Source organism: Poecile atricapillus, chromosome 9 (assembly GCF_030490865.1).
Source record: "Poecile atricapillus isolate bPoeAtr1 chromosome 9, bPoeAtr1.hap1, whole genome shotgun sequence".
NCBI lineage: Eukaryota > Metazoa > Chordata > Aves > Passeriformes > Paridae > Poecile > Poecile atricapillus.
The window spans coordinates 1,110,543-1,134,760 of NC_081257.1; the positions used below are offsets into that span (position 1 = coordinate 1,110,543).

Below are 24,218 nucleotides of genomic sequence, written 5' to 3' on the forward strand. Positions count from 1 at the left end.
TGAGTGTGGGGCTGGAGCTGGACCAGCAGGAGTAACAGGATTTGAGGACTGTTCCCCCTCTTCTCTGCACCTTCTCTGGTACTTGGCAGCTTCACAATGGGTGTAACTCCCCTGTGCAGAATTTGGGAAGAAGAGGCATTTCCTTCTCCTCTCAGTGTATTGTTCTTTTCAGGCATGATGATAATTGCATATTCAAACCAGAAGTAGATCGATAACAATAGAAGAATATTAACAGAAAGTAATTTAGAGGCTTGGTTTTTAGACACCATTAATTGCTTTGATGATGGCAACACTGGAGAGGAACAGATGGGATTCTTCCAGCCCAACTTTTGTAACATCTTCATTGCCAAAGATCCCAGACCAGATGCCCAGGGCTTTGCTGGGTCTTGAGGGACCTCACCAGAGCTACCTCATGAAGAGCTTTGGCCTTGGCCATGGGGATGGTGGTGGCCCCAGCACTGTGCTGGTGGCCCTCAGCAAGGAGGGCTGCCCCCTTCTGTGTTGGGACTGTTGTCTCTGCTGCACCAGGCACCCAGGGGAAGAGAGACAAGGGCCTCAGCAGTCCCTAAATCCCTCCTAGGGTCTGGGAGGGGGAAAGGAGCCATTTTAGGGCCCCACTGGGGTGGAGGAGGCAGCCCCAGCGCTGCCCTGGTTGTACCTGGGTCAGGCAGCCCTAGGCTCAGCTTTGAAATGTGAAGCAGCTTCCTTAAGCATTGCAGGGGGTAAAAAGTGAATTGACCATATCATAGGCACATGGTACTTCCCTGCTCATATTACACTACAAAATCTGGGCAGTTCCTAAGATAGAGCTGGAAAAGGGGATTTGGGAGTGTGAGCAGCACTTGGAGCAGAGCACAGCTGACATGGCTGGGAACAAAAGGTGACAGGAGAACTCGCCACATCTGCATTGCTGCTCATGCACAGGTCAGCAGAAATCTTTCCTAAATGAACATTTGTTGCAAATTTGCTGGGAGAAGTATAAAATAACTTTGTTTGAGTGCTGGCTTTGCTTTGTGCCTTGTATTCTGCTGGTTGCGGAGCTTGTATCTGGCTGGGTTTCACTTTGATTTTTGCACTTCGTTTTCCAGATTTACTTTTTAACTGTTCTTTAGGCTCTAAAGCTGTTGTTAAATATCTCCAGTTTGATGCAGTTTAAAGACTTAAGTAGAGAGGGGCGGGTTTGCTTTGTTAGTTAAGGCTGCTAAAGCTGGGTCTTTGCTGCTCATGGACAAAGATTTTTGCTTTTTTGCAAAAAGCTCCATATGCAACACATGTGTTAGGGCTTTTTTTTTTTTTTTTTTTTTTTTCTTGTTTTCTCCTCAAAGTGAGCTTCTTACAGAAACAACTATTTTTAATGCCACTTCTGGCCTTTTGACTGGGAATTCAAAGTTTTACCTCACAGGCTGGAGCGAAAGTTAGGTTTGTTTTTGTTAATGTAAGTCAAGGAGTAGCAATGATTCACTGTGACAGGCTGAATGTGAGCCATATGAACCGAGCTGCACAGGCATAAAGGAGGATTGTGCTGCAAAATATCTAAAAGTAATTTAGATTTTGACGCACTTACCACTTCTCAAGTTGCATTTCCCCCTTTCCTCAGGCTCTTGCCCTTCCCCCACCATCCAGGATCTGATGTGATGGAAAAATATAGGCATTGTCTCTGGGATTAGGAATGGCTGGGCTAAAAGTGCTTTGCTTCTGTAGATTTTATTATAGCAGTGTGAGAGCTTCCTGAAGAGATGGTAATGATTATATACACTTACATACAGAGTCTTAAATGATGACTTTCTGGGCTGAAATAATTGAGTTTTGAGATGATCGTTCCTATCCCTGGGAGTGTGCAAGTGTCGTGTGCTGGTTTGTGTCACTGGGACGCTCCGGGCTGGGTGGCTGCTCCAGGGAGTGTGAGTTGCATGGATTTGCTGGAGCCCAGCTCCCACAGCTGTGGGTGACAGGGGACAGGAGCTGCCTGGCCCCAGGGAACCTCAGGAACTGGGCATGGGGCCACTGTGTGCCACCCTGGGGGCAGCATTCTACAGAGACATTTTTTTTTCCAGTTAAACACTATTGATTTCTTTTGTGTGTGTTTTGGGTTTTTTTCTGTAATTCTCTTCCTCCCCCCTCCGTGTTTTCTTGTTTGAATGGCAAAGGAAGGCTGTTTTAGTGTTGACTCAGATGATACATGTTCATAGCAGGACTCTATGTCCAGTCTTTTTACTGATTAAATGTCTTAGCATTGGGTGTAGAAAGCAATGGCAAATGGCAGTTCATTTCTGGCTAGTGTTTCTTACCAGTGAGTGAAAGGCAGAGTGTGGAGCTATGTGTGAGTGCAATAAGTGTAATATCTATAAAAGAAGACATATTTTAATGGCTCTTAAACTTGAAGACTGAATTCTGTTCTCTTAGGAAGTGTATCCTGCAGATACAGCAGACACACGCCAGGGGAAAGGAGAACAGAATTCGGTGTTGCAGTGAGTTTGTTAAAACCCAGTGACCCACTCTGAGTTTCTCTCTCTCTGAAGTTATTACAAAGGATCCTGCAGGAAGTGGGGATTAAGCCAGACATTAAGGTCACATTGTGACCCACCTTTGCTGTTTAATGTCGAATGTGAAGTTTTAAAAGCAAACCAAGAATAATACACTGGATACTATTTTTAAGGCAAAACCCCAGCAAAATGTCTGTCATCAGGTTCCAAACAATGCCATGCTTCACTTTAACAATGAGCTATCCATTCTATGGTCTTATTTTATGGAATGTTGAACAGTTTCTGGCATTACTGTGCCCCTGCAGGAAGAATAGATGGTACTTTTGGATGAGTTTTGTTATGGGATAAAATGTTCCAAGTCTTCAACAGATCATATCCATCTGTAAGAAAGGAATAGCATCTGTGTAAAGTAAACAAACTCAAACTACTCAAAATCTCCTACTGAAGGAAAAACAGTGCCTGCGGGCTGAGGTGGTAGTACAGATTGGAAGGTAATGTGGAAAGGTACTGCTTAACATTCCTTTTAAGGTGAACACTTGGTTAAACGTGGAAAAAAAACATGGAAGAACAGGAAATCTCATTAATCCGGCCTTGGGAGGCAGTGGTCAGGGTGTACAGACATGGTCAGCATGTCACAGGAGCCCGTGTATAAGAAGAGCAGATTATTTTTCTATCTTGTTTGATTTTATAGAGCTTTGGCTCTCTGAGAAGAGCATGGAAACAATGAACATCCAGATCCTGACAGTCCTTATCATGCTCATGTATAATGTGGCCACCCCCACATTGCTGAGGGGAACATCTCCACCGGGATGTGCACCTTGCACCCTTCATAGAAATTTGTCTTGTGGATGAAACAGAGGATTGACAGAATTGTGAGAAGTTGCACCACTTTCCTTCTCCATTCCTCTGGATGACCAGGAACTGCTGGAATGATGGAACCCATCATTTTTTTCAGAGCTCTGCTGGCATTCTCCCAGTTGACCTCCAACAGAATGAATGCTTTCTCCTCCCTTCTCTCTGCAGTGTGGTGGTCCACATTTGGTGGAGGAATATCCCCCTACAGTTTATTTGTGCTCCTTACAATTCTGTAAATTTTGTTCATATTGCCCATAGAGTTCTCCTTTGCAAAGCAAATATCACAGGCTCTGCAGCATTATCTACCCAAAAATAAGGTAATTAGTCATGTAAAGTCTTTCTATGATGCATGGTTGTGGACTTCCCATCCCTGAAAGTGCCCAAGGCTAGGCTGGACGGCGCTTGGAGACACCTGGGGTTGTGGAATGTGGAACTGGATTATTTTTAAGGTCCTTTCCAGCCCAAGCCTGGAATTCTGTGGTAAAGCTCACAGCAAAGGGACAATCCATCCATCCCAAACAGTTTATCGGGAGCATTAATTGCCCTCTGAAGTCTTACCCACCCCTCCACTCGTTGTAGAGAACCTCATCAGCGAGGTGACTTCTAGAAAACTGATATTCAACTGCACCTCTGGTCTTCTGAGAATTTAAACTCATGGTCCTCTTTGTTCTGTTCTTGTTCTTTGGATACCCAAGATCGTGGGATTGCTTTCAGAATTGAGCCTGCAAAGTCGATGTATGGTTTATTGTGGAAATGCAGTGAAAATCCCTGCCATGCCAACCCCCAGCTCAGTCAGCTGGGTGTGCACGTCTGACTGGGCTGCCAGAGCGTTTCAGTCACAGTGGGGTGAGGCAGGGTCGTGCCACAGGAAGGCTCTCTGCAGGTGCCTCTCAGCCCAGCCTCAGAGAGCACTGGCAGGCAAGTCTGGAAAGCTGAAATACTTCCCATTGCACCTCCTCTACTTTCCTTGGTGGGGATTTTATCCTTCTTTTATTACTTTAAATACCAAATATTCTGTACTCTTGGGAGACTATTTCATCTCTCATGTTAGTAACTTTTCCATCTTAATTTTCCTTCTCAGTCATGTGCTAGATTGTGCTAACTAATGTGGAAGGAGGGACTACAACCTCATTCTTCTTCTGTTGTACTAATTATTTATTTCCCCTTGTACTAATTATTTACTTCTCCTTGTATCAATTAATCTTTACAGTTATAGGATTTCCTCAGATGGAAAATAAAAAGTTTCCTCCCCTTCCAGAAGATCATTGACCAAAGCATAAATACATATTTAAATGTCCAAGACCAAATAAATTGTTCATACTAGTCAATACCACTTTAGGTGGAGTATTTACTGTGATGAAAATCAGTCTGAATTTACTGTTTGGTCAGTGTGTTCAACAAAACCATGATGTTAAAGGAAAAAGAAGTATTCTTCTTTAAATTATGTGCATGTCTGTAAGGTAACATATACAATTATTCAATCAGCTTTTTTTGTTAATGCAGTAACATCTGGTTTGCTGGGATTTCTATATTTTGAATGTTCCACCCAAGTGATCATGGGTTTACTTGTATTGGGTGATGATCAGTAACTTAAAATATTCAAGAGTCTGGGTTGCACGCTTACCCAGCAGATCATACTAACTTCCTGTGGTATTAGAAAATGTAATGTGTAATTTACAAAGTAAACAAAAATTGCTTTTCTAATCTCATTCTGGTTTGTAGATTGAATATGGTACAGAACCACAAATTGTTCTGAACACAAGAAGTGCACACGTGCATCTGAGGGCAGAAGCTGTCTCAGTGCATTTGGACACTCAGCAAACTACCACCAAGTGTCCCAACTTGGGTTCTGTGCAGAAACAGGAAAAACCCCTGCTGCTATCTCCAGGAAATTATTCTTCAAATTAAGGCTACACACCCTGGACAACTGGGATCTGTTCCCTATCAAAGGAAGGGAGTCAAGATACAGGATTCAACATCTACTGCAGGCAAAAGTGAAGGAAAAAACCCAAGGTGGAAGATGGAGGTAGTGAACATGTGACTTCTGTTAGCCCCACCTGGAATTATTGATGTCTCTGCATGATGGGCTCTGAGATGGAATAGCAGAGCAGGCTTCCTTCCTTTTCAGTTTGGTTCCCACCAAACCAAATTAATTCCATTATCTTTTATGTGAAGTTTGTGCAGGAACACTTTGGATTGATGGATTACATCTGTGGCTGCTGACTGATTAGCAGCATGATAGATGCAGCTTCATTTACAGGGACTTTCATTCATGAGGAAAAATTGAAAGTTTCTTTCCAGCATTTTTTTTTGCATTAAAACTTTTCAAAGTGCTCAACGAATGGTAGGCTTTGATTTCCATTTGTTTAATGCCTGTGGTAATTAACATTTCTATGAGAACATTTTAACCAAGTGTTCTAGTTTTTCCTCCATTAAAATAATAACTTTTTGTTTTAGCTGAAAATTTTAATTGCTATATATAATAACCCTGATGCAGGCTTTCTTTTGTCACATATGAGAGGAAACTCATCCCAGGGAATGATCACTGCTGCTTTTTCTGGATTTTATTGGTTTTTAATTGGCAATATGCTTAGTGGTGTGTCCAGTCCATACTCCAGATATGCTCTTGTCTGCAGTCCACGGGGGTTGAGAAGACATGTGCATGAATGCTGAAACAAATCTGAGTTCCTTTTCTTCAGACCAAAGAATACATGGGCAGATGCTCAACCAGACTCAATAACAGGGCATTTTTCAGTGCCCAACAGCTAGACTTTCACCATTACTCTTGATAGTGACAAAGTCAGGACACAATTACAGAAAAATTATTTGCTACAAATTTGCTCTATTGACATTCTGTTTTGACACTGCTTTGGAATTAATTGGCAGACTGAAGTAAACCCCTCTGAGTTACTCTGGAGAGTCTCAAATGTGAATCCTCAGTTCTGAGGCTGCAGTTCAGGTGATGGAGGCAGCACTGCTCCTCTGGCTGTGAGCAGTGCTGCCTCACAAGTACACTGTGCAAAACTGCCTGGCAGTTCCCTGCAGCCTTCCCTGTATGAAAACTGTTGTTAATTATTTCCAAATTGCCACATGGCAGCGCACAGGGCAGCAAAGGCCACATGCTAAGCTGTCAGTTAAATAGTAGGCTTTCTTTGGCCTAATTTGGATTTTAGATGGGGGTGGGGGAATTTTCAGTTTGAACTGTTTACAAAGGGCTGCCTGAACTAGGTAGGGAGTGCCCAGATGTTCCAACCAACACATTTCCCAACAAAAGGTCTGTATTACTGTCACTGCTTAGGGCAGCGGGGTTCAACGTGCATAATAGAAGACTGCGTTACGGAAAAGAAACAAACCCAAAACTTAAACCTGGTGCTTACTGACAGTTCAAAGTAGTATCAGAGTTCTTTCATGGAGGAAAGGAGAAATGGGGAGAGGGGATCACAGAGGGAGTGGGAATGATACCTCAGGTTTTGCATGCCATCTGTCCCGGATGCTGCAGCAGGTTCTTTCCTTGGGGAGAGGCACTGCAGCCCTGCAAGTGGGAGCTCTGTAAAACTGTGGGAAGAGGCAGGGGTCTGGAACATCCTGGAGAGAGATTAGAGAAAGGAAGCAGAGAGAGAAATTTAGCCTAGGATCTGGAAAGGATGTATTTGAGGGGCACAGTTATGAGATTGCGCAGGGGTTGTGCTTGAGTTACTTCTAATGAGAAATGGTAAATGTCTAAATAATGGGGAATATCTTGGAAACTAGGGATTTGTTCCTTTCTGAGAGGGAAGAGAGGAGTGCAGCTCTTTAAATAAGTAAGAAAAAATTATTTCACTTATCAGAGCAGCCTCCAGTATTGACAGTTCTCACCTGAGCCCAGAGCCTGGGTGCTGGCTGGTGGGAGCTGGCTGGCTCCTGAGAGCGGTGGTGCCTCATGTCGAGGCTGTATCCACATGTGTGCGGCTGCTCGAGGTCTGTGCAGATCAGGGACCTGCCTGCTGCCAAAAGAGCTCTCCCTGTGAAAATTAGTTCATAACTTATGAGCTTTGACAAGTTTTTGTTGGCTGTGCCTTGGGAAACATTTTTGAGTGGCTGTGGCTGAGTTTGCTTTAATTTTTTCCCAGATTTCTTTGGCTGGTGTGGAAATAGCTGGATTATTTAATTGTGTTTTTGAGGAGTATATATAGTCACCTGAAACTTGGTGATGTAAAAATATGAGAAAAAAAGTGTATCAATAGCAAACAAGTTTATTTTCACTCCAGTGTAAGAGCTTGGCGCCTTCTGCAGCAGAGCTGTGACCCTGGCCCAGCTGCCAGGACTTGCTGAGTGTCCTGTGCATTGTCCGGAGAGGAACCTGGCTGTGGTTGGTTTGTCAGGGTCCCCATGGCAGAGCCCTGGGCCTGTCCCCACTGCTCTGGTCCCTGAAGAGCCCTGTGCTGAGCTCCCCATGTCCCATGTTGTTGAGATGAAAAACAAGGGATGGGACCACCATGCTATTCAGGACGATTTATTGCTCAAGTAAGCCAGATAAGATATCAGTCTCGAAGGCATGAGATTTGGAGGGAAGCAACAAGTCAGCTTAAAGGTAGTCACATGTTTTTTCTTCACACAGTGATATATAACATTTTGGTCCAACAGACAGTTAACACAAAACTTGTTTCTACTTAATAACCTCTCACCTTCACCTAATTCTGCTGCACTGGATTTGTCTCTTAGCCAATAAACTGACAGGTCACGTACCCATACACACACACCCCTGCTATAGCTACTAGATCCTTAGCCTACCCTATAAGTCCCATGATTACAGCTCAAACCTACCACTATTTTACCTAATATAATTTCTTATTTAGAATATTAAGAATTAGAATATTAAGGCATATTCTTACTTACTTACAATTATAGGAACATAAGTTTATAATTTTTCTACTTAATGTCTGTGTACCTTTATCATTACATTAACCCAAGCTCTTTCCAAGACTGTAGATTGAACCCTTCAGCATGTGTGGAATTTTCCATTTTTCCATTTCCCACACCATGTGAGCCCTTCCTCTCTGGCTCCTTGGCTGCTGCCATGCTCCCACTGAGTCACTTTGGATCTGCTGCACTGACAGCTCACAATGACACAGAATTTCACTCCTCTCAAATCCAAGTACCTGCCCTGTTGTTTTGGGCTGAGCTGGGCTGAAGGGGAGCACTGACACAATAGCTCCAAGACATGATTCTCCCTTCCCTGACTCTGGCATTCCCTTGGAAAAAGGCTGCCTTCAAACACTCTCCGGGATTTCAAAAAGCACTCAAACACTGCACATTCTGGAAGAGTAAGTCCCAAAGCTACCTGGTCACTGCTGTTAATGCTTGGCTACTTCAGCTGAAATACCTCAGGTGATGCTTTTCTATTACTGCAGTGTGTCAGGTTCCTGTTTGGATTTTAGCGTGGGGATTGTTCTGGAAAGCTTCTGGAGCATCTCTACCTGAGAGTGCTTCTGCTGGGAAGAGTGTTCTTATTGGAGTTCTTTTGGGAGGCTGTGTGAGTTTTGATCCTGCTTTCTTCTTGTTTGTCTCCTCTTGAGTTCGCTGTTGAATTAATTGAAAATCCTCCAGAATCCCAAATGTCCATTTCTAAATCTTTTCCATGAAAAGGGGGTTAATGATAACTGATTTCTTATTGAAAACAAAGTTGAGGAAAACTGCCTGCAAAATTTGTGGCTCCGAAACACAGGCTTGTTTAGCCAAGAACCATAGCGCTGACAACTCCAGAGTGCTTTACTTTCAAGAACAAAAAGCAGCTTGTTGGGTTGGGATTTACCCTGGGGTTTATCCTACCCCTCTGGTCCTTCTGCCCAACACGGGTTCAGCTCAGCTCATGTCCCATTAATTTGCAGGCAGAGATGATGGGCCCTGGGCCTGAATGTTGCATAAGAGCAGTGATGGAAACATTTCTCTCTCTTCATTCATCCTCCCGTTGAACAGCCCTGTAGTTCCCTCTGCGAGGAGAGCAGCAATCCCTTCCCTTCCAGCAGCAATCCCTTCCCTTCCAGCAGCAATCCCTTCCAGCTCCTGGTGAGATCACAAGTTTCCGGACAGAGAGGGTGTGAAAGGAAGATCTAATCTATAGGCTGGCACAGCCCAGTCAGGAGTTACTGGATTTAGGGCTTTTTTCCGGTTTTCATAGAAGATTCAAATGCTCTCACAAATTTCCATGTTCTCTTCCATTTAAAAAGGATTGTTTTTAAATTATTATTTCCTTCCGTCCCCTCCTTTCTTCCTCCCTCAGTCTAAACTGTGGCTGCAGGCAGTGAGGAGCTGCTGGCAGCTGCAGCAGCCCAGAGCTCTGGCTGGGGAGAGGTGTGAAAATGCTCGGGCTGGGGAAATACCTTCCCCTTGCTCCTTGGGATGGGTGTGCACATGTGCTGCCTGCTGCCCTGCTTTCTGCAGAGCTTTCACCTCTGTGAGAAGAGATTCGGCATCACCAAAAGATAAACCAGCACAGAGCAAGGGCTGTGTTTGGTCCCTGCCTATGGACAGCCTGAAGCTGCAGAGCCAATTTCAGCTGGCTGGTACTGGGAAACCAGGAGAATTGTTCATGGCAGCTCTGTGGGCTGATGAACTTGCTTTGTGCTTAAGTGGTGAGTGCCAGCCCTGCAGTGGCTTTCCCACAGGTTTTTTCTATGTGTGTCAGAGCCTGCAGTGTGGATTCATGGGCAGGCTCAGGGGCTGCCCCCCAGTTACACCCAGCAGGGCAGGTGCTCCCAGTACCCAGCACAGAGGGTATTGCACAGATGGCTGCCACCTTCTGCTCTTACATCAGCCTGGCATCTGGCCCTGCTCACTTTCAAAAGTAGAAGACACAGATCAAACCAGCATTTCTGTTACTGTCATCCTTAAAAATGGCAATTTAGTGAGGGACTGAGAGGTGGGACAGAGAAAATAATTGTTCTGTCTAAACCTCTTCACAGGGATCTGCAAATGGTGAAATCACAGGTACATCTTAAAGATGGAAGTCAGTGGGGTCTCCTACAGTGCACTGGATTTATTCTCTTTACTGCTTTTTGTTCATAAATGACTGCCTCCTTTTGTTCAGTGAACATTTGACAGAATACTGTTGCTACTGTGGTATCTCTTCCACGTGTGCCCACCCTCTGCATGTCTTTGGGGCACCCTTCACACAGAGAGGTTTTCTCTGTATGAAATCTTCGAAGGAGAGTGCCTCCTGTCACCTCTGCTTACCCGGAATAAGCTTTCTGGTTCAGCACTGAAATGAAACCATCTGGAAAAAGAATCTCCCAATAAAATGCTTCTCTTAATTTAAAGAAGTTGCACATTTAAAATGTCTAGATCGTCTGTGGGAACACACTGGTTTCATCAACATTTTCGAGTAATATGACTGAACAATTTTAATCAAGTCAACATTCTTCCTTTTGGTTTTATGTTATGGTTTTGATTGAAATAAATCGCTTGGAGTATATTGTTTTGAAAAAAATGTCAAAATGTATAACTTTTGTCCCTAAACTGAATTGAAATAAGCATCTTGAAATCTTATTTTATTCCCCTGCCAGGAGACGGGAATATGATGTTTTTCAGCCAGGACTAGTTATAATTTTGATGGCTCCTGCTGTTAGCCTTGGATGTCCCATCACACAGATACTGGGTTCATCTGCTTTCCTTTTCCATGAACATGTGTGCCTGTGGTTCATGCTTATTTGGACTCTTTTTAACACTGGGTTTCCATTAGGTGTCTTTACTCTGCCCTTCCTAGGAATATTTTTTAAAGAAGGAATCGAGGCATAAGGAATTGCAGCAGTGTGACCATCCACTGTTTACTGCTGGTTTAACTCACACGTTTATGTGGGTAGAATTTGAGGGACTCACTCCCAATCCAGAGCATTGCCCCTCTCTTGTGTGGGCACTCCTGCTTGCTCAGGATGTATTATGAACACAGGAATGGCAACAACTTTTTTAATAATGGCCCAGTAAAACCCAGTAAAGCCAACAGGGTCAGCCCTTGAACCAAAGAAGAGCAGGATATACAGGTTAGGAAATTCCACAATGGACGTGAATGGAATTCTCCTGGGACATGAAGCAGTGTGTGAGGGCTGACACAAGTGGCACATGGTTCCCTTGCTGTAGAGCTCTGTAAAGCTTTGAACAGAGCTTTTGAAAAACTTTTATTTTAGGTGTGCATTGTTGCTAGAGGACACGAAGTATAGAGTGAAGGTTCTGAGAAATCACACACATCTGCTTTTAGTGAGGCAAAGAAGCCTTTATTTTGGGGTTTTCTCAACCCTTTTATAAGGTGTTCCGATACAGGTTATCTTGATTGGTGGAAGGAACAAGACCTCCCTCATCCCATTGGTGAGACAAGAGAGAAAACACTCTCAGAACATCTGTGTCTTGTTTTGGGAAACCAAACCTTACTTTCACAAACAGTCCTTGAGAGAGAAAAGGTTCCCAAGACTTTCCTGTGGGAACAGTCAGTCCCTGAGAGCTTGAAATTCTCTCAGGTTCAGAAATCATGTCCACAGTGCAGGGCTTAATTTCTCACTCAACAGAACAGCAAAAGTCAGTGATGTTGGTAAGAGTGGGAGAAGGACATTGGTGAGAGTACAAAGAACCAATTCTCATTTTAGTGAAGCCCTTGTGTATTGCCCCAGTTGTGTAAAACAACATTAAGGAAGGCATTAAAATAGTTAATGGAAACAAATGATTGCAATAACATCTGCTGGTATTAAACTCCCCTATCCCACAGAGATCATGTGGGTTTTTCTACCCTCTTGGTTCAGACACCTTTATTTACAGCTCCAGCTTTTGATGCTGTTCCCCAGTAATGAGCTGCTGTCTCCAGAGCATCGTTGCAGTGTTGGGGAAGGGCAGGGATCCAGAGGTGGAGCACATCAGCTGCAGGGCTGGCAGGAGCACAACTCTCTGTGTGCAGGGATGGGGCTCAGTGGGGCTCAGCAGCTTCCCTCAAAGATGGTTTTCTCTGTGCCTGAAGTAGAGGCTGTTTCTTTGATATGTGAGTTTATAGTTGGGGGGGGAGTGATGGGTGTGGGAAACAGATGGAGAAAGCACAGGGAAATGCAGTGGTTTAAAGGAATAAAAAGATACTTTTTGTTGGAGTCCTTGCACCAGAAACAAAGAGCCTCTGAGGAAGCAAAGGAAGCCTGAGGAAAGGGAAGGTTGTGGTGTCATTCATGGAGGAAGGGTTTATAAGGATTTCAGTCTTATCAGTTAAGCTTGAAAACCCAGATGCTGAGGGATGTGGAAATGCTGTGAAGAGAAAGGCATGGGGGGACTGAGCAGGGCAGGGAGCAGAGACAGGGCTTGCCATGAGCACTCTGGGCTCTCCATGGGCAAGAGGCAAGGCAGCAAGGATGGGAACAGTGGAAGGACTGGTGGTGACCCAGACAAGCACACCAACCCTTGGATAGAAACGGGTCTGGATGAGGGGGGCAAGAAGTGACAGCACAGGGAAGCAGCTCCTTTCACCGAGGCAGGACTGTCCTGTGGTAAACCCTCAGCTGTCCTTGAACTCTCTCCTGTAAGTGATGACTGCTTTCTGCCTCTTGCTTCAGCACAGGGATCACTGGGGTTTCTTCTGGGAGTTTGAGTGTGTGACTGAGGAGTTCTGGGGAACCCTTTACCCTTGACCTGGAGCTGTGCCCCAGCAAAGCAGCACAGGCTGGCTGGGGTGGGGGGTGCTCACACCAGCTCATCCCTTACCTGGCCCACAGGTGACGCCTGGCCATGCCCTGGTGCACACAGAGGCTGCCAGACCTGTGCCTCTGACACCCAGGTGGCCCATGCTGGGTGCTGGGGCTCTCTGGGAACCCTGATGTGGAAAAGGGAATATGATCAGGGCAGAGCTGAGCTCAGCCGCCTCCCCATGGGGTTTGCCCCGGGCACACACATGCACTGAGGCATCAAAGCCAGGAGGTACCATAGGAGGGGATGTGACAAAATCCTGCTGTCAGCCCCTCACAGAAGTTATCTGTAGTTGTCCTCCCATTCATTATTTCCCAGCTAAAGCAATGGAACAATTACAAATTTGGATTACCTGGAAAAGCTGCTGAAAGCAGGATAAATTATTAATTCCCAGGCTGCATCCTGAAGAATTAATTTCAGTACCACACATTGAAAATTTTCCTTCATGAGAAAGAGCCTGGTCTTGAGAGCAGTCAGATTCTGAAAAAGTGAGATTCTTCCAAGCCATTATTGCATTTTCTGACAATTTTATTTTCCCTTCAATCATTTTCCTTTAGCACGCTCAGCTAATATACTCAAAATAGTAGTAGGAAACATACATTTGTAAGAATTCTGTCCCTGTATAAGGTACTGAAGTAATTGGGATTCCAGGGCAGAACTGGGGAAATTCTTAGCACGGTTTGTCCATATCTTATCAGAACAGGCACACTTTTCCCACAGCCTGGCCTCTTGCCAGAGGGACTGAGCAGACTTGTTGGAAGCCTCCTTTGACTGGGAGAAGTAATCTTTCTGAATGGATTTTCTGGCACAACTCTTGTTGCGTGTGCAGTTCATTGTTCTGGGTGATGCGGCTGTATTTTACCCCCCAGATAAATGTTTTAGGGTTGTTTTTTTGATGATGGGAGCGGTCCTGTGAAAATAATCAGATTGCTGGTCCTATAAAATTCTATAGGCCAATTGTTTTTCTGTTGTAAGTGGTTTTCCGTGTTAATTGTGTAGCTTTGTGAGCATAATTTTGATATAAAGGACAACAATTGACCCTTGAACTTTTCAATGCTCAAAGGGCTTTGTAATTAAAAAGCAAATCATTTTCTCTTCTTCAAGGCACTTAAAGTGTTATTATGCCAGTTCATGTATGCACAGATGTATATTGTGTGTTCATAGCATAGTAATTCACTAAAAAGTACTGCTGGTGTTGTCAAAGGTAAAAGAAGTGATTGCCAGTGGTGGCACATCCTCAGTTGTTGTAAATGTCCTCCAGTGAAGTTGGAGCTGATCCCTCAGTTCACCACAGTCCTGCTGTGGAGCTGTGCCAACCTCTGTGAGCAGAGGATCCGGCCCTTTATATGTATTACAGGATAGTTAATATTACATGTAACCACAAAGTAACCGCAACACACAAAGAAGTTCTATTTTAGCCCTGCTGGAGCAAAGGAATAACTGTTAATGCTGAAGACTGAAGTGCGAGAGATTGCTCAGTGGGGGAAGGAGGCAGAAAAAAAATCCAAATTTTGAGTTAACATATGTACAGACAAATTCTCACGTCCCAAGGCTAAGTTTTGTCCATAAAAATTCCTTAAGATTTGAGTCTTTGTAATTAAAACCTAAAGAATAATTATCTTAAGCTCATATCTGCAGAGGAAGAACTGTGTATTTACTTATTCTCTGCCAAAAAATCTTGTTAGCTGGAAAGATTAACAAAAAGGCATTGAGGTATAAAGAAGGGCCTTCTTTTTATTGAAATATGTATGTTTTGTCAACAGATTCAAAACAGAACATTTGCAACCATTTTTTCTTCCTTTCCTTTTCAAAATAGGGGCGGGGGGAAGCATCCAGCTCCAAACTTAGTACCTCTAATGCTTGGAAGACATTATGATTAATTTTTGTCCTTCGGTTTCCAGATGTTGGATTTCGTCCCAACTTTTAAAGACCTCTAATGTTTAACAGGATATGTGCCGAGTGTAGTCTTTAACAGAGTTTTCTTTCATAACTCCAGGATCTATGAGAAAAGGTAACTCGGGAAACCGCTGCAGATTCGGCGCTGAACCCCCAGCCTTCCAGGAGAGCAGCCAAGGCTGAACGTGCGAGCTTGGAGCAGAGCCGTGTTCCTTCGGGATGACGATGGCCAGGGCCCGGAGCTGGCAGCAGAGCCCTTGGAAGGCCCTGCTCCTGGTGCTGCTGTGCACGGGCAGCTGCCAGCAGCAGAGGGACTGCACGGGAGCCGAGTGCCAGGCGCTGGAGAACTGCATCGAGGACGTGCTGGAGCCCGGCGAGTGCTGCGCCACGTGCCTGCAGCACGGCTGCACCTGCGAGGGCTACCAGTACTACGACTGCGTCAACGTGGGCTTCGTCAACGGCAAGGTGCCCGAGGGACAGTCCTACTTCGTGGACTTCGGCAGCACCGAGTGCTCGTGCCCCAAGGGAGGGGGCAAGATCAGCTGCCAATTCATGCTGTGCCCAGAGCTGCCCCCGAACTGCATCGACGCGGTGGTGCCGGCGGACGGGTGCCCGCAGTGCGGCCGCATCGGCTGCCTGCACGAGGGACAGAAGTACGTGGCGGGGCACACCTTCCACATGCCCCCCTGCAAGGTTTGCCACTGCCCCAACGCCGGCGGGGAGCTGATGTGCTACCAGCTGCCGGACTGTGACACCTTCTCCTTGAACACGGCCAGCCCGGGGGACGCCGAGGACGGCGAGCCCGAGAGGCACTACGACGATCCCTACAGCTACGACCAGGAGGCCTCCGAGGGAGACAACACCCAGCTGGAGTCTCCGAAGAAGTACAGGAGTTACTCGTCCCACCTGGAGCACGACAGCCTCAGCCAGGAGCAGAGCGAGGACTATGACTACCCGGCGGCCAGCGTGGCTCCCTCGGCCGGGCCCCACAGCGCGGGCACGGCGGCGCCCGGCACCGCCCCGGGGCCCGGAGGCCCCGCCGAGGCCCGCGGGGCCGCGGAGCGCGGCGAGCGGCGGAGGCTGCCCCGCACCACCGCACCCTCCCTCCAGCAGGTGACAAGAAAGGAGGCACCGACCACCACCGGGGCTCCTCCACAGCACACCACGGCCACCACCGAGACGCCCCGGCTCCCGGAGGAATTGGAGAGGAGGCCAAAAGGGAGCAAAGAGAGGCACGAGCACGAAAGAGCCCCCCACTCTAAAATGAAAAAGCATGCCAGGAAGGAAGAGCCAGAGAATAGCACGGATCAGGGCTTGAAAGAGGTGAACTTTACAGAGGCGAGCTCAACAAGATCATCCCGTGAGAGCGTCGAGGGAAATGATTTCCCCCAGGTGAAGTTCAGTGCAACAACCTCTCCTCCTGTTGCTCTGAAGGAAGAGCGCAGCCAGTCCTCCCCGAAGCAGTCGCAGACGCTGTATCGTTACCATCCTGAGGAGGACGGGGACCCCAACTCCATCCACGCTAACCCCAGGCTGCCTGAAGGTAAGAACTGCTCCAGTGTGGGTGTCTAGAGAACTCTTATTCATTATATTCATGACATTGGTGCTCATCCTCTGCTGTGTTGTTCTTACTGCTGCACATGGCCTTCAATCAATCAGTCAGTCAATCAATCAATCAACCACCAACCATCTTCCATCCCTTCAGGAGATGGTTTGTGTTTTGTTTCACAGAACAGGTACCATTTCAACCTTGCTTTGAGTTCACAGACATTGGATGGGGTTTTCTGGTGTTTTAACTTTATTTCAGATGATGATTTCTTAAACTCTTGCATTTTTCTTCAATTACTTCCTTTTAACTTCTGTTGTGCTGTTAAAGAAACATCTTCCTCTACATAGAAAGATTTAATTAGTTTTCTCCAGTTGGCAACTCAGTGTAATCACATTTGTAGCCTTTGTCTTCTTCTGGGAAGGAATTGCAACAGTTGTGCTTTCACTTTCTAAATAAAAATATTTAGAGCACTTGTAATATTTATCTCATGGTTGAAAGCCAGTCTAAGCTCATTAATTCAAGAATTTGAGAGATACACTCAAATACCCCTAAGGACTAGTAGGGAGAAAAAGGGCTTTCTCTTGCTTTATGCTTTTTTGGGGCTGGAAGTTTATGATGTTCATGATCAGCTGTGGCAAGTATACGTATTTCCTCTCTGCTCTGAATTCCTCTTGACATCTGCAGGGAATGTTGATTATACGCTTTATGCAATGCTCATTACTGTAATAAATGCAAACTTCATCGCAGTAAATTAGCACATACACAGCTCATATTTCCAATTCATTTTTCATCAAATCAAGAGCAGTACCTCCTCTTTCAAGATGTGGCACAAAATGTTCTCATGAGACTCAGCTGCAGGATGCTTGCAGAGAACACTGATGAATCCCTAGGCAGTGGTATTTCTAAGGGCTGTGTAGGTAGCCCTTAAGTCTTGAGCTGTCCAGTCCATCTCCTGGAGAAGTTTAAGGCAGATGAGAGGAGGAGAGCAGATTTGGAGCTTAGACTCTAAGTCCCAACACGAGCAGCACCTCGTGGCTGTTCAAACAGAAAGCGTGCCAGGTCCATGGATGGAGATGGCAGCTTTTTCCTTTTCCTTTGACTTCCCTTTTACTTGCCCCAGCCTACCTCAAAATCCGAGCTGTGCGCCAAGGCTATGTATGATACAATGGCCTGATTTAGGACTGACACACAATAACCTGTTTGCTGATGTAACTTTAAAGATATTTTCTTAAAATTAAATTGCCTTTTCTTTTTCTTTCAGAGAAGGAAAAATGGGTGGAGCACCCTGAAATTTTCAATGAAAGGGTTTAAGAAAGTCTGTTGGGGTGAAAGTGTTCAGCCACACAGCTAAGTACTGGATTTTAGAGTCTGTTTGGGTGATTTGCAGTCTGTGATTCCTGGAAACTGCTTGGCTGAGACAGGTCTGGTCGGGGGCTGGATTAGGTTGAGGTGCCTGCAGCAAGATGTGATGGATGGCATGTCAGGCATGAATTGTTCAGCTGACAGAAGCAGGCTTGGGAATCACTGGGTGCCATTTTCCCCTTAGCTGAGGTACCTACAATTTCCTTTAAATACTGCAGAGGTAGAAATGAAAGATAATGTCCCGTGGAAGCACAGAACTCTCTGACTGGCAGTAGATGCTGTAGCTCTGAGATTGCTGCTTCCTGCTCCACGGAGCTGCTGCATATTTTGGGAGCCAGCACTGGTGCCACCACACCATGTCCATCACCCAGAGTCACTGACAGGTAGGACCTGGCCAGGCAGCCCCTGATCTGCCCCACCATCTCCATCAGGAATATTGGGGGAAGATCTGTGTGGAGCTACAGCACCCTCTCCAAAAATGAAGGATCTCTCTTGCCATGACCAGCACTCGTGCCTAGGGACAGCAGTGTTTCCACTTGTTCTGCTATTTTAATTGACATGGTTGTGATTCATGGGAGTAGCTCCATATGCCTCAAGTAATAAGACACATACATCTTGTGAATTCGGTGACTCCTGAGCCAGTGGTGGAGGGGGAGTGAAGATATTAGTCAGACTTGAAAGAAAAATTAATCTTGCCTACAGATACAGAATGAAAACATAAATTTTGTGCATGTATTTCCAACTGTAAAATGACAAAATCCACCAGACTTGCCAAATAACTTCTTTTCTCCCTTCAGGAATCGTCAGCATGATGTAAACTATATCAGTCCCCTGATTTTCAGAGCCTGTGGGGCTGTTGTGCTGTTCCCTAATGAGGCTGCAGCCACTCTGGCAGTGTGCAGAGTTTTGTTTGACCAACTCTCAGCAGAGTGCTCTGGGGCACATTTCTGTGACTCTATGGCCATTCTAGATTTATGTTTTGTTTAGTGTTTCTTTTCCTCCAGAGTTTAGAAAAGTTTAGAGAACTATGGGTGCTTCCAGAGAGGCTTTCAGCCCAAGTTAGCTGGCTGTTGCATTTGTTCCTCCTGTTCAGCTGTATCCTGCCCCAGAACTCTGCTGTGGTTGGATCCTGGTGCCTTTGGTTAAAAACTTGGCTTTATTACTTGTATTTTACATATCTCGCTTTGGTTTTATATGTAGCTGAGTTTTCATCTCCCAAATCTTTGCTGGTTCATACGTAATCTAATGATGGAAACAACATGGAACACTTTGGTGCTCAGGAAAGATTCATTTCATGGTTTGGTTTTCTTTCTTCTTTTTAGCATTGTTTTTCATCTGTTGTATTGCCCTGTGTTCACATGAGCTCCTCAGTTCCTAAAGGAGCTGGAACTGTACAGCAGAGGTAATTACTCAGCTGAGAAAGTGTAAATTAAGTGCTTTCACCATGAGAAGGGATGAGATTAATAGAGACTGTTCTCTTTATACAGTCTGTCTCCAAACATTGATCTTACCCTGTCACTAACTGCAAGTGCAGCAAACAGGAGCATTTTAATTTCTGTATTGCCTATTTCCTCATCCTAAAAATGCCCTGATCAGAGTAGGGCTGACTAAAACATATTTCAAGAATTTAGTGTCAAATTCTGTTATAATTTTCCCACTTCCATTTCCCCATGCTCTGGCAGCAGAGTGCTATTAATTGGATAAATGTAACTCAGGTAGCAAGGAGCCTCACTGCAAATGTTTTATAATTTGCATTCTGGTTTTGGCAGGCTAAGCAGCAGTTTGGGTCTAGCTGGACCTGTCATGTTTCAGAGTGGAGGTGTTTATCCACTTAAACTCCTCCATGACTGGTGATTTTTTTTTACTACTGTGGCTTTTAGAGATAAAGATAATTGTTCTTGGGCTGAAGTGAATTGCACCAATTTGTGAGCTGAGATCAGTGGATGTGAGAGTGGCATTTACTGCAGGTAAGTCCTGATCAGGTGGGAGCTACTGTGAAACTTCTGAGGATGTAGCTGAGATTTCAACCAACCCATCTGCTGCATGTTTGCCGATTCTGAAACTCCTGGAGAAGGATGACCTTGAATTTCTGAAATGAGGACAAACAGATCCATGTGCAGGTCGAGGAGTTGGACTTGATCCTTTTGGTTTCTTCCAACCCGGATATTCTGTGAGTCTGTGAAATGAGACCTGCAGTGAGGGTTTGGAAGCATTCCCTGAGCACACCCACCCTTTGTCCCTCTTACTGCCACCATAAAAAGCACTGGAGGTGGGAGAATGCTTGCGTGGTCCTTCAGAAACAAACTCAATTTACTAAGTGTTTTTTGCTATCAGGTAAAGTGTTGTCTCATTTTTACTTGAATTGTCTCAGGCTTAATCTTGTGTTCTCTACTTTATCTCAGTCCTTTCCGTTACAGGACGAGATCAGCTTTGAGCCCTCAAAATAGGTATATATGAGGAATAAAAATAAACCTCTGGAGACTGGTGTGCAAGGAGAAAAAGCCTCTGGGCCAGCAAGTGTGAATCAACAAGAATTACAGCCCCAGAAGACAGTGTTCAGGGATTTCTTTGGTAGTTGGAGTTCTGAGGTGGCACGAATGGGATTAAGGCAGGCTGAGATACTTGCAGAAAGAGGAAGACTAAAATACTATAAAATTAAAAAGTGTCTATCTGTTCTGCCAAAAATGGTCTTTGTACTTTATTAGGCAGCCAGATGCTGGTTTAGGAGGAAAAAATGAAATAATACAAGCATTTCTATTAATGAAAACATCCCATGTATGATATATGAGGGGCTGATTCCCTCATGGCTGCTAGTGCACAGCCCTCCCTGCACCCCTTCTCTTGTCACCTCAGGCATGGATTTGTGAGCAGAGGGTGCAAGGAAAACCTAAGCCTGCCCAAATGGCACAGAGGAGTGCACTCAGAGTAATTGTTCGCAGACTTTGCAGTAAACAGTAGCCAGAGTATCCAATCTGCAGGCACAGGCAGCCAGATGTGATCTGGCTCTCTGTTTCCTCAGCTCTTGCTTGCAGTGGCTGTAGCATTAGGTCTGTATCCTGTGCTTGGAGCAGTCCCATGTGAGGAATGGGAACAGGGCTGGAGGGGGCTGCTGGAGCCCCCACCCCAGGCACGCAGGCAGCAGCTGAATTCCCAGTGTCCAGACCTGTCCTGGCCAGGGGCGTGCTTTTGGGGTCAGTGCTGGTGCTGTGGGGTTTGTGTCTGGGTGATGTCTCTGGACATGTTGCTGCATGGCTGCTGCTTGCCTGGCTGTGTTTTGGGAGCTGCTCTGGGTCAGATCCTGCTGTTGCTTTTCCAGCTGGCTGGGCTTCAGGACGCCTCTCAGAGCTGCAGGCTCTGCACTGGGAATGTTATTCTTTGCAAGAATTCCCCCGTGGAGCCCAAATCCTCCTTCACCACTGTCCTTCTCCCATTCCTCATGTGCATCTTCCTTCTAAAACTGAGATATTAACAGGTCACGAGCCCCTGGATACCAATACTTTTGTGTCAGGCTTTTATGGGGCTCTTTTGCTCCTTATCTTAAAGAGTATTTTAAGCCATGGTTGTATATTGAATAATACATATATTTACAGTATATTGAATAAACTAGTGGTGTTTAGTTAGAGATTATAGTTTAGATGATCCTTTTCAAAGCTGCAAAGATCTGTGCAGTGGCATAGGCATGAGCCTGGTATGCAGAATGCCAAGATTGGGTGCCATGCTTTGCTAAAAGCTGTATAGCCTGTCAGTCAGATGTCTGCCGATTTTAAGAGCCTAAATAATTTGAGAAATGCTCAGATCATGAGTTCTTTTCAAACCCCAGTACTTGCCATTCGTGTAAAAAGAGATGTGTAAGAAGGGGGCTGGCTCTCCATTTTCCTGTGTTACTCATAAAATTAAGGTGTCAGCTGCTGCCTTCAGTGTGAACCACTGAGGACCGTGGTAGGCAGGTCCAGTCTACAAGGTGAGACAAACGTGTCTTCCTGCAGCTACTGCCAGTCTTGACTCTGTTAAATACCCTCAGAAGAGCACAGTTCTTGTCCCACACAGCTCTGGTAAGACAGTGTAGTTAGACTTCCCTCTGCTAATAGTGCATTATACCCTGAGCTGTTGGTGCTGCAGCACGGGGAGTTACTCACACAGTTGGCTGGGAGCGCTCTGCATAAGGAAATCCATTGTGTTCAGTGCTGGCACCAAGACACTGTGCAGAGGACAACTGAAAGTGGAGCAGGAGGGAGCATTCACCTGTCTGGGGCATTCAGGGGAGACCCATCCTCCCTGCAGCACAAACCCAGGGGCATTGCCTGCATGGGACAGGCTTCCACAGGGACACTGAACACAGGGGGATTTCAGATATGCTTGACTTCAGGGGGTTTAGTTACTAAGATAGTTTAAATCTCAAGTTGTTGCCATAATACAACTGGAGTTGGGCACCCAACCTCAGATGGCATCAAAATACCTCTGAAAACCCATCTCATGGGTAAAAAGCATTACTTAGGCAAAGTCAGTTCCATCCGCGGTTTGCAACAAGAACATTGAATCTCAGTTCTGAAATTCAAACCTGCTGCAGACAAAGTATGAAAATAAGATGGGAGTTTTCTTTTATAAATGAATTACTCATTTGAGCAGACAAGGCTGTTGGGCTCACCAGGTTTCTTGAGGGGACTTGGATAACATTTGCTGGTTATTTATAGTAAATATCTGAGAGTATATTTTTTTGGTGTGCATGATTGATACTCTTTCAGAAAACAGAATTTAAATGAGACTTTTTTGCACTAATGTGTCTGTTATTCTAACTGATCACCAAGGAATTAAAACCAACTCTGAATATAGCTCCTTGTTAGAGAAAGGGAAGTATAAGTGTAATTCCTGATACAGGTTTTGTGAGACAATAACCTTTTGAACAGTTTCAAATATGTAGGCGAAATAAACGTAGGTTTCTAGCATATGCTTACTCATGAAAGGATTTGTAATTTCATTACCCCGGGCCTCACAGCGAGCAGTGTCTCCTACCTCTCAGGGATTCTTAGGTAACATGCCAGCAAGTAATTGGAATTTATAAAGATCCCCTTTTTGTGCACAGGTGTTATGTTTTCTTGACTGTTCCCATTCTGTCTGTGCTGTGCCTGAGATAACCAATTCCTTTCCAAAGCCACCAGAAAGTCCTAAATCGCCATCCCAAAGCAGTGGGGGTTGTTTAGGCTCAGCCAAAGGCTGGGAGAGGGTTAGGAGAAAGAAGTATTTGTGTTGTATTTAGGGCCAGCAGACCTCCTCTGCACATTTTCCCCTTCCCTGCCTTTGCCAGGGTCCAGGGAGCTGCAGAGCCCCCCAGGAGCCACCTGCCCTGCTGCACCACTACCTGTGGGTGTCTGGGACACACCAAGCACCCTGCAGGTTTTTAAGCAGCAGCACTGCAGAGTCTGTGTCTGCAGCTGGGCACTGCCTGCTGGAATTGCTGGTTTCCCTCCATCCTGGGATGCTCTGGTGATGATGGGATGGCCGATGGTGATGGAGTGTCTGAGATGGTGGAAGTGGCTCAGGTGGGTGCAGTGGGATGGGAAGGGAGGGTGGGCAGCCAGGGTGGGCAGGGGGCTCATGCTGGGACTGCCCTGCCTGCCCCTCTCCAGCCCTGACTGCCCCTTTCCAGCCTGGCCACACTGCTGCACTTCTGGCTGCAGCTTCTCCAGCCCTTCCTACATCAGAAATGGAGCCATTCACACAACCCCCCAGAGCAGTAATTCCCTCCCCTTGGTGTCTGAGTGCTGCTTGCCTTTGTGGTGCTGTTGTGAACCACAGGGAGGCTGATTGTGTTCAGAAGGGCTCAGAGTTGTTTGACCATAGTTTTGAATTACCAAGTACTAAAATAAATGTGTATGGCTTCAACAGCTCTGGGTTTAAAACCTTTTAACAGTATAAAGAGTTGCCTGAAAGGGGAGGATTTGCATCAGTAACTTTTAAAAGTTGTTGTAAAAGTTGATGCTCTTGTAAGCTGTTGCTGCATGTAAACTTTACATCTTAAAAACAGTAAAAATCATCAGATGAGATGTCGTAGCCTTACTGCTGCCATGCACAGGGCAAGTGACTGCTTGCAGCTGCAGTGACTTGTACTGCCCAAGGAATAGGTGTGTATTAGTCCTGAACACCCTTCCACCAAGACTATCTAAACTGGGTGTGTCAGGATGGCTCAGGGGTACAGAAAGTGAATGCTTAGGATGAGCTTTATTTTGTATGAGGTCACTCTGTAGAAATGTTATTTCTAAAAGCTTGGAGGGGGCTGTGGGGGAGCTGCTGCCCAGCATGGGGACTTGGCATGGGGAGCTTGCAGCCTGGTGTTGGCCACCAGACACTGGGGATAAGTACAGGAACTCATCTAGGAGAGTTGCAGGAAA

General features: G+C 45.6%; 1 protein-coding gene across 5 annotated transcripts in view; it reads left to right on the forward strand.

Annotated features, from left to right (window-relative positions):
* Positions 1 to 24,218, forward strand: part of FBLN2 (fibulin 2) — a 107,347-nt gene that overhangs the window by 27,364 nt on the left and 55,765 nt on the right. For 4 of the 5 annotated variants that reach the window (XM_058845273.1, XM_058845272.1, XM_058845270.1 and 1 more), the window contains one exon: positions 15,022 to 16,464. In XM_058845273.1, coding sequence (XP_058701256.1) covers positions 15,141 to 16,464 — 1,324 coding nt within the window. In that variant the 5' untranslated portion in view covers positions 15,022 to 15,140. Of the gene's footprint in view, positions 1 to 811; positions 925 to 15,021; positions 16,465 to 24,218 lie in introns of those variants that run through there. The other variant, XM_058845271.1, reaches the window with a different exon arrangement.